This window comes from Marmota marmota, unplaced genomic scaffold, assembly GCF_001458135.2.
Source record: "Marmota marmota marmota unplaced genomic scaffold, marMar, whole genome shotgun sequence".
NCBI lineage: Eukaryota > Metazoa > Chordata > Mammalia > Rodentia > Sciuridae > Marmota > Marmota marmota.
In genome coordinates, this window is record NW_025999880.1 from 344,771 (window position 1) to 354,925 (window position 10,155).

The 10,155-nt window shown below is 43.9% G+C and overlaps 1 protein-coding gene across 1 annotated transcript; it reads right to left on the bottom strand.

The window, feature by feature from the left end:
* Positions 1 to 1,952: 1,952 nt before the first annotated feature.
* Ccl5 (C-C motif chemokine ligand 5) lies at positions 1,953 to 8,933 on the bottom strand. The gene is made up of 3 exons (XM_015495318.2): positions 8,776 to 8,933; positions 7,441 to 7,552; positions 1,953 to 2,698 (listed from the first exon to the last, which is right to left on the bottom strand). Exons 1-3 carry the CDS (start codon positions 8,849 to 8,851, stop codon positions 2,611 to 2,613), a joined length of 276 nt encoding a protein of 91 aa, XP_015350804.1. The 5' UTR covers positions 8,852 to 8,933; the 3' UTR covers positions 1,953 to 2,610.
* Between the last annotated feature and the right edge of the window lie 1,222 nt (positions 8,934 to 10,155).

A 10,155-nucleotide genomic window follows, 5' to 3' on the forward strand; every position in this document is an offset into this window, starting at 1 on the left:
TTCTACAAACATCTGATCTGGGACCGGGGGTGTGGCTCAGTAGTAGAGTGCTTGTCTAGTATGCACAAGGCATTGAGTTCAATCCTTAGTACTGGGAAAAAAAATCTGATGAGAACTAGAAACTATCAGTATCTTAAAAATGAAAAAAATAGGGGGCTGGGATGGTGGCTCAGTGATAGAGCACTTGCCTAGCATGTGTGAGGCACTGGGTTCGTTTCTCAGCACCACATATACATAAATAAAATAAAGGTCCACTGACAACTAAAAAAATATTTTTTTTAAAAAAAATGAAAAAACTATGCTTAAAGACACCAAAAAGACATGAAACCTAAACCCACTGTGTACTTCATTGTACCCTGAGTTTTTTTCCATTAGTGCAATTTTCTTTTCAAAAATTTGTTCTTTTTAGTTATCATGACAGGAGAGTACATTTTGACACATTTTTACATACATGGAGATTATCTATTTCTAATTAGGATCCCAGTCTTGTGGTTGTACATGATGCGGCAATTCACTGTATTCGTATGTGTACATGGGAAAGTCATGTCAGATTCGTTCCGTTGTCTTTCCTATTCCTGTCCCTCTCCCTTCCCTTCATTCTCCTTTGTCTAATCCACGGAACTTCTATTCTTCCCGCTCCTTGTGGTGTGTTAGTATTGGATCCTTAATCTTAAAAAATAGCTATAAACAGGGGCTGAGGTTATGGCTTAGCGGTAGAGTACTCGCCTCGCATGTATGAGGCCCTGGGTTTGATCCTCAGCACCACATAAAAATAAATAAATAAAATAAAGGTGTTGTGTCCAACTATGACTAGAAAATAAATATTTTTTAAAAATAGCTAAAAGGACATTATTTGAGACAATAAGGGAAATCTGATGATGGATCCTATATTAGGAAATAATATTATGTCACTGATGAGTTTCCTGAGTGTATTGCTCTTTTGATGATTAGGTAGAATGTTCTTACTCTTAGGGTAAATACAATGAAACTTTTAGGGGTGAAGTGACATCATCTCTGCAACTTTCAAATTGTCCTGATAAAACGTCTATACGAGGGAGAGAGGGCGGGGTAAGAAAATGTAGTGAAATGTTAATATTTGAATCCAGATGAAGAACATATGAATGAATTCTTGCAAATTTCTGTAAGTTTGAAAATTTGCAATTTGAAGGTGAAAAACAAAAAAATATATATGGGCTTTGGCATTAGACCTTATTTTTTTTTTTTTTTTTTTGGCTGTGGGTGGGGCTTTGTGGGCAAATCATTTCCCTCTCTTGCCATGGGTTTTCTTCACTGTAAACAGGGCTAACAATAATACCTACCATAAAAAGAATGATGAATATGTGAGGCTGAGCCCATGGTTGGCACATAGTGAGTGCTCAATTAATGTTACCTATATCTGTTGTCATTACATATTCATATGAAGGGACACATAGTTGGGAAGGTTGGAATAGTTCACTTTAGAGGTACTGGTGGAGTTGTAAAAACCACAAAATGCCCCCCATTCTTCTTATTTGAAAGACTGGAGACCTTCAGGATTGTCACTATCCTGTTCTAAGGGCAAGAGTCGTAAAGAAACCCACTGGGGATTAGGTAGAGGGTAGGCTAAGGTGGAAGGGCCAACCAAAGTTTGAGGAAACAGGGAGGTACTATGACAGGGAGACAGATAAATTCTTGGGGGTTGGGGCTGGGACATAGTGACTGTTGTCCTTCCTACCCAGTGGACAAGTCACTTGTTAGTTACTTTACCTGCTCTGCCTGCCAGTGCCCACTTCTGAGAGAGACAGATAGAGAGAGAGAGTGAGAGAGCACTTTTGCTCCCAGCCCTGCTCACTGGGTGGGGCCATGGCCCCCAAGTCTAGTGTGGGCATCAGGTAAGTTCAAGCCTGGACCCCTGTTGCTTAATGTACATGGGGGAAGAGGGTTCCCACGTAGGAAATCAATCCAGGAGCCAGTTTTGTAATTATACTGAAAAATTTTAATGAAAAGCTGATTTTTTTTTTGTCAGATCAAGTGGTATGATCCCAGTTACTCGGGAGACTGAGGCAGGAGGATCACAAGTTTGAGGTCAGTCTGGGTAACTTAGTGAGATCCTGTCTCTAAAATTAAAAGGGCTTGGGGTCTAGCTCAGTGGTAGAGTGCTTGCCTAGCATGTTCCATCCCTAGCACTAGGGAGCTGGGGGTGAGGGGTGGGGAGAAAAGAAAAGAAAAAAAAAAGAGAGAAAAAAAATAGCTGATTTCTTATGTTTGATAGTTTCAGCCCTCCTGAGGGCCTGAGATGGCAACTTTGGCCATGGGAGATTTCTTCAGGATCCTGGTCTTCCTTCTTTCCTTGAGAAACATGCTGACTTCCTTCTCTAGTCATAGAACCATAGCAAAGCCAAGGGGCCTGACATTCAGAGCCTAGAGACTTCTTGTTGCTAAGGCAGGGCCTTAGTAAGGCTTCCAGGCTTAGGTCGGGAGCCTTTTCTAATTGCTGCTATGTGGTAGAACCTTCCCTCCAACAGGTGAATGGGAGTGGGGGACTGGGGAGAGGCTTCTCAAGGTGGTTAGGATGACAGCAGATAGCAACAGGCGAGTTTACACCAGCTGAAGTTCAAGGTACCGCTTATCCTAGCTCATCTCCAAAGAGTTGATGTACTCCCGAACCCATTTCTTCTCTGGGTCGGCACACACCTGGCGGTTCCTTCGGGTGACAAAGCTGTGGGAGAGAAGAGAGTGAGACCTTCTTAGCACTGGGACAGCCAGATTAGGGGATGAGGTGGATTGAGACATAAAAGGAAATGGTGCTGGGACTAGGGTAGGTTCTTTTTGGAGCGCCATGAGGTGCTATTTCTTTTTAGGAGGCATTTCTTCCTCTGTTGGATCTAAGGGCTCCAAGCCAGAAGCAAAGTCGTGTGCATTGTAAACCCCACCCAGATACATGCAGCCTGTAATGCTAAGGGGATAGGGAGACTCCAGAGCCTAGGGTTGAACTGGCTAACCACTTGCTTTTTCTCTGCACTTCCCCTTCCCCAAGCCCTGTGCTGGGTTCACCATGCAGAGAGAAAAAAGATGTCCTCCAGGATGTGCTTAAGAAAAGTGCCTAAAGGAACACATGATTTGACTATAGACAACACAGTGCCTGGCACAGAGTAGACACTCAACAAATGAACCCAGGAATATATCTATGCACAGGTGGGTGAATGAAAGAAGGAGATGAACTTGAGTTTTTGTTGCACTACTTAGTAGTTGGATCACTATAGACAAATCACTTAGGGTCTCTGGGCCTATTTGCTAACTTCTAAAATATGGACAGAAATAATTCCTGCTTTGCACAATTGTCGTGGATCTCAAATGAGATAATGAGTTTTGAAAAATACTATACAAGAATAGCATGCATGTATAGGTATTGTTATTAGAGTGCTGTGAGACCTCTGCTTTAGGGTGGATTGGAACAACATGAGACCAAGGTCCTGGTCCTGGACCATGGCCCAGAGAGGTTGAGGGACCTGAGATTGGCAGTGCCAAAGCACTTCTACCAAATTACCAAGCAGAATATAAAGATTGTGAAGGTTGGAGGCCTTATCTCTGCAGGTGTTGATGGTATAAATTGGAAGTATAAAAGTTGCTAGTCATACGGGTCAGTCCAGCTGCCACCTTGCCTGTCTGGGGGGGCCTGGTTTTCTGTAGGGTAGACTATTGGTTAGGTAACAGCTGCCCATTAACACATATTTTGGGAATAGCCTTGTCTACTTGACTTTTTAAATTTTGGCTTCTCCTTTAGGAAGTGTTCCTACACACTACTATTATTTTGGGGGGGGGATTTGAACATGGTCTTACTTAAGTTAGTATATAAGATTAAATATGTTAAAGGTTCTCACAGGAAGAAAGTTAATTATTATGCAGCTGTCTGGAAGTTTATTTTAAAAATTTTGTTGAGTCACACAGTATGACATTTTATTATATGGCCTAACAAAGGAATTAATTATGTGTCAGAAATAATAAAGGTAAATTGTAAATCAGCCTGTTTTTGCAATAACTATTTTATTTTTAAAATATTGATGTAGGGGCTGGGGCTGTAGCTCAGTGGCAGAGTGCTTGTCTAGCATGTATGAGGCACGGGGTTCAATCCTTAGCACTACATAAAAAGAAATAAAGTCAAACTGTCCATCTACAACTATTAAAATAAAAAAATACTGATGTATTCCCTGGAATAAAGTATTATGCTCAAATATGTTCTGATATACAATGTGCCTACCTCGTTTAAATATCTTATTCATTTTTTAGTTTGATTTCATTCTTTCTATAGGCATCTATCCATATGTCTTTCAAAGTCAATAACCTTGTGTAATTCTGATTCTATGTATAACATCATTGAAACTTTTTTTTTTTAAATTTGTGGTAAAACATATAACATTATCTTAATCCCCCCACCCCAGGATTGAACCCTGGGCCTCATATATCTCATACATTATAGGCAAATGCTCTACCACTGAGCAACACTCCCAACCCTGTCTTAATCATTTTTAAGTATATTATGCATGTTTGTGAGCCCAAATATTTTCAGATAAAGTGAAGGCTTAGGTGTGTTTTGAGAATGAGAATTTCCTGGTTGCTCTTTGGGCTCTCTCATGGATAATATTTGCTCTTTGAGCAACTTTTCTGCTGTTCTGAGGCTCACCCAAGACCCTTGACCATCTGTGTCTTACTCTGGTGAGCAGAGCGGATGAGAAAAATAGGGGAAGGGGTGTTCTAGGCTCTTCTGCCTCTCACTGTTTATTTTCTTATTGGAAAAGTGTGGAAGCTTCAGATATAGACCCTGTCCTTATTCAGTGCTCTCTTCTTAGCACCCTTGGCCTGTGGCCAGGAAGTCAAAAGGTCAGGAAACCAACACCTGAGATGAGCCTTGCCCAGGCTCCACTTCCTCCTCTTTGCAGCACGCCATACCAAGAACAGACCATTTTTGCCAACTCTTCCCTCCCTTCCCCCCATTTTCAGGACCTTCTACTTGTCTGACTTCTCTCCTTCCACCTGCCCCTTCAGAGCAGGCGTTCTCAATTGCTGTCCTTTTCTCTATGTTCTTTCCCGAGTCTTGGACCCTGAGGCCTGGCACACAGTGGGTGCTTAACAGATGTTTATTGAATGAACAAGGAGATAAATAAATTGCATTCATTTCTTAAATTTCACCTATTATTTTATGGATGCCAGGGAATAGTCTAAGCATTTTATTATTCTCATGGTGACCTAAGGAGGGAAGCACTTCTCTCTGTATTTTTTTTTAAAATATGGTGTCATATTTTTTTAATATCTTTAATACCTATATTTTCTTTGTTTGTTTATTTATTTATTTTTATGTGGTGCTGGGGATTGAACCCAATGCCTCACAGGTGCTAGGTAAGCGCTCTACCACTGAGCCACAACCCAGCCCCAGGGAAGTGTTTTTATCATCCCATTTTGGTGGAGGAATTGAGGTTCAGAAGGTTAAGTGAGGGACCTAAGCTTACCAGGTGGCATGCATGGTTCCGACATGGCAGACCTGCTTTAGAGCCAGTGCTCACCAAGGCAGTGCCACCCTGCCTTGTTTTTATTGGAAGGCCCCTTCCGCCTAGAAGAGAATGTCCTCAGCTACCAGCCCTTTGTTTACACTCCCCTCCCCTCCATCTCTTAGCTGTTTCCACAGGGTTGTCTTGGCTCCTTCCTCTTTAGACAGCTTGTCCTTGAGACTTAAGGGGGTTCTACTCTTCTCTAACTATGTAGGCTGAGGTCTCAGCTACATTGTCAGCCTCTCCCTCCCCTTTGGCCCTGACCTCAAGTCCATGGCCCTGGCTAATTCCACCTCCTCTCTCCCATCTCTCCTTTCCTTCTGCTTCCAGCACTACACACGTGGGTAGCTACAGTAGCCTTTAACTGGACCCCAGTTTCCTAGGCTGAGTTTCCAGCTCATTTTACATTTGATAGCTCTTTTTTTTTGTTGTTGATTTTCTTGACATTCAAGGCCCTCTGGGCTTCCCTACATGGAGTCCCTACACAAACCAAAGTCGAACCCTGCAGGCATCCTCTCTGTCTGATAAACTCCATCCCACAGGCTTTCCCCTGCCATCCCAATCATGCCCCAAACAGTGCCTTTTGCCACAACCTCCTCTAAATCCTCTCTCCTCACCCCTGAAACCAGACACATTCCCTGTCTTCCTGTGTGATGTTCTTTGCCGGGTACTCTAGTCATTGCTGTGTCTGTCTCATCTCTTATTAGATTGTGAGCCTGTAGAGCAGGGATGGTGGTTCTATTAATCTCTGCCCATAAGATATATTTAGGGAATAGTTTTTTTTTCCTTTTGAAAAATATTTGTTCTCAGAAATAAAATCAGTGATACAAAATATTACCAGTGTATTTTGATTCACCAGGACCATTCACCAACTCCATTTTTGAATACCTATAAATTTACCATGTCATGAACATTTTTTGGATTAAAAACTTTGAATTTTCATAGGAAATTTGATGAGAGACCTATTTTTATCCCCCTCCCCCTAAGTACTGGGGATTGAACTCAGGGCCTTGCATATGCAAGGCAAGCACTGAACTATGTCTCCAGGCTTTTATACATATGGGTGTTTTTTGAAAATTTTGAGAGAGGGTGGCCTTGAACTTCCGATTCTACTGCCTCAGCTTCCCAAGTCACTGGGTTTAGAGGTCTGTGCCACTAGGTCAAGCCCCATTTTCAGTCTCTATCATTTTCTATTTCTTCAGTAACTAAGGAGATTCCAGAGACAGGCTCCAGACTCACTGTGCAATATTGGAGAAGTCAATAAATCTCTCGGTTTCATTATCTGAGAGCCAGAATTGTGCTTACCTCTCAGGGCCATTATGTGAAATTTAGAAGTGATGCACATAAGGCATTGACACACAGTAGGCACTTCCCATGCAGTAGGGACTATTCTATTTCCCCAAATGTATTAGCTTGCATATTTAGAGGTGAATCCCTCTATCTTTTAAAAAATTTCTTCTTAAATAAATAGTTTGTTGTTGTTATTTTGTTTTGTTTTGCCCCTGACCTTAGACCTCCTCCCCTAGTTCCTTTGAGGTTTAGGTTGGTTTGGTTAGGTGTGAAATATGGGGGACTCTAGGGTTCTTCAGTGAAAAGGGATGATGGAGTCCATCTTCTCTATGCAGGGGCATTTCAAATTCTTTTCAAATAAAAGTTGCACCAGCAAGTGGAGTCCTAGGAACCTAGCCCATGAGGTGGGCAGCATCCTCCAAAGATACCTCGTCTAGTTCTTTTACATTGTGGCTGGAAACCCCGAGGCTAGAGATGAAAGTACTGTGGCTACTTGGGTAGCTGGAGGATGAGTGGGAGTGGGTGGGGCACTCTCTTAGAGGGTGCCTGGTGTGTGGGGTCACTGACTCTGGGAGCCAAGTCAACCCTTCCTCACCCCCCTGGAGGAATCGGTGGGATTGAGACTCACACGACTGCTAGGTTGGAGCACTTGCTACTGGTGTAGAAATATTCCTTGATGTGGTTGCGGGGCACTGGGCGGGAGATGAAGGCAAAGCAGCAGGGTGTGGTGTCCGAGGCATCTGTGAGAAAGGATGAAGAAAGGAGACCCCCCTTTATTCATTGCCAGTGGACACTGGGCACTGTGCTGGGCATTTTACATGACTGATCTTGAAAAGACTATTATCCACCGTGGAAGAACTGAGGCTCAGAGAGGTAAAGGCACTTGGTCATGGAACACAGTAGCCGAATGGGAATTCCAACAGAAGACTGAAAGTATCTCTTCCCCGTCAATTGATCCTTGAGCTGAGCTTATATCCTTTCTTCTATATCATAACCCACTGCCCTTGGCTCTCAGGTCATGCTGGGCCTCCTTATCCCCTGTCATGGGTTCTCTGCCCTCATTCTCGCCCTTCCAGAATCCCTGATGAATTCAAAACTTGCATAGGGTAGGTTTGGGGAGAGTTGGTTCCAAAGCTAAGGCTTCTTGGCTCAGCCAGGATCCCAAGTGGGGCCTGATGCATATTGCATCCTGGGAGCCCTTGGCTGGGCTATAGGGAGAAGGGCTTTGAATAGAGAACCTCTTGTTAGTCAATTAATTCAAGATGCTGTTAGGAAGCACAGTTGTCTCTTCCCAGAAGAGTAGTAGTATTTATCCCAGCCGGATGGGGCTGGGTTTGAATACTTCCTAGGTGGATGTGCCCTTAGGCAAGTTATTTAATTTGCCTGGGCCTTTATTTCCCCATCTGTAAGTCTAGAACAGCTACTCAGAGAGTATTTGTATTCAATAGGATGACAGGTCAAGCAAACAGCACAATCCCTAACCCATAGTAGGCCTTTAGTTAGCTTTAATTATTCTTTTATAAGCCCCATTTTTTTTCCCATCTGTGAAATGAGAGACCATGACTATCTCAGGAGAGCTCTGTTGAGAATTTAGAAGTTTCTCAGAAATCCTGCTGGTGACAGGATGAGTCATTCATTTTTCAAGGTCAGTCCAGCTACCCCTGCCTACCGATATCCTCAGCATCAGTTCACACTCAGTGAGCACTTGCAAAACTCAAGGGCTATGGACCTTGGAGACTCAGAAAAATTGACTGGGGGTCCCTGACATGAAGTGGCATAGAGATCTATCAGGGGTAACAGGGCATCTGGCTAAAACAATTTTAAGAATGTAAACAATGGGATTCAGACAGTATACATGCTATAGTTGAAAAGAGGGCAAGGGCTGGGATAGTAGGATGGGGTGGGCCTTCTTGGCAGTGGGTGGACCTACTCTATGGGTTGTGGTGTCAGGCCCCAGACTTACATGGGGAGGCAGAGGCAGGAATGCAGAAGGCGGCAGCAGCGAGGATGACAGCGAGGGCAGCTGCGGAGACCTTCATGGTACCTGTGGGCAGAGGCTGTGGGTGATGCACGTGCTGTCTCAGGATCCTCTGCAGCTCAGGCCTTTTATAGGGACTCAGGGCCAGTAGAGGGAGCACCCCGCCTCCAAGGGGGAGTTTCCAAAATAGTGGCCAAGTCCTGGCTGATATCATAAGTGAAGTTGCTTAAAACGGAAAAGAAAACTGAAATAGCCTCCGGAAATTTGAGTCTCTGTTTCCACACCTCACTCGCTGCGGTCCAGAGTGAGCTCACCCCCCTTTGCCCGGGTGCTGCCATGGAAACTCTTCCTCTGCTGGCATCCTCAGCTTCACCTTCAGGGCGGGGTCTTTCCTAGAGAGTAGGAAGCTGCCCTCTTGGGGGTAAAGGGCTGGGGCAGTTAGGACAGGAGCAGAGCCTCTGGGTCTTTTGGGTTTCTTTCACAGTTCCTGTGTGTGCTTGATTTTTACCTCCCTTCTCTCGTACATGGGAGGAGCCATTTACAAGGTGTTCTACTGGGGAGTGTCCTTTAGACATATAGTCCCCAAGGATGGTGAGAGAACCCATTCTGTAAAATGGATCTGAGCTGCTCAGTGTGAGTTGCAATGATTCCTCCGCGGGAGCTTTCTTGCTTTCATCACGACCACTGGGTCACCCCCCAAACCCCTTTGCTTGCTGGTGATTGTTCATGACAGTTTAGCCTGGGTAGGGCTGAAATTGGCGTCTGAATAAGAGAAAAGTGTTTATTGACAGTAACAAAAACAAATTTTAAAAAATGTAACCCTGTACTGAGAATATTTCTTGTTAGCTACTGTCGCATGTAATTAGTGGCAGGGATTGACCAAGTCACCCAGAATGGGAAGACCTTGTCCATTTCTTCCTCACAATGGCAGGGTGGTCATCGGAAGGGGAAACTGAGGCTCAAAGAGGTTATTCACATCCACAGGGGCCCACAACCAATAAGTGGGACCTGAGACCAGATTTTTTGGATGTCTATGCCTCAGCTCTTCCCAGTGGCTCACATCAGGAAGGCAGCTAACAGTCATTGAGGCCCTTGTGATGCCAGGTACACTCTGCCACTGAGCTACTTCCTGCCCCAAGAAGTCTCCCTTTGAACAGATGGATCAGTTGAGCCTAGAGAGGTTAAGTGACTAGGTGAGGGCCATAGCCTGTTAGTGGCAGAACTCAATGTTGAACCCATGACCACTTTCTACCACACTATGTTATTTCTAAAGAAATCCCTAAACTCTTGCCAAAGCAATTTTCCCCTAGGAACTTTGTATCTGTTTCCTTTTTGATCTCAGTTTCCCTCTTTAAGAAAGAAAGG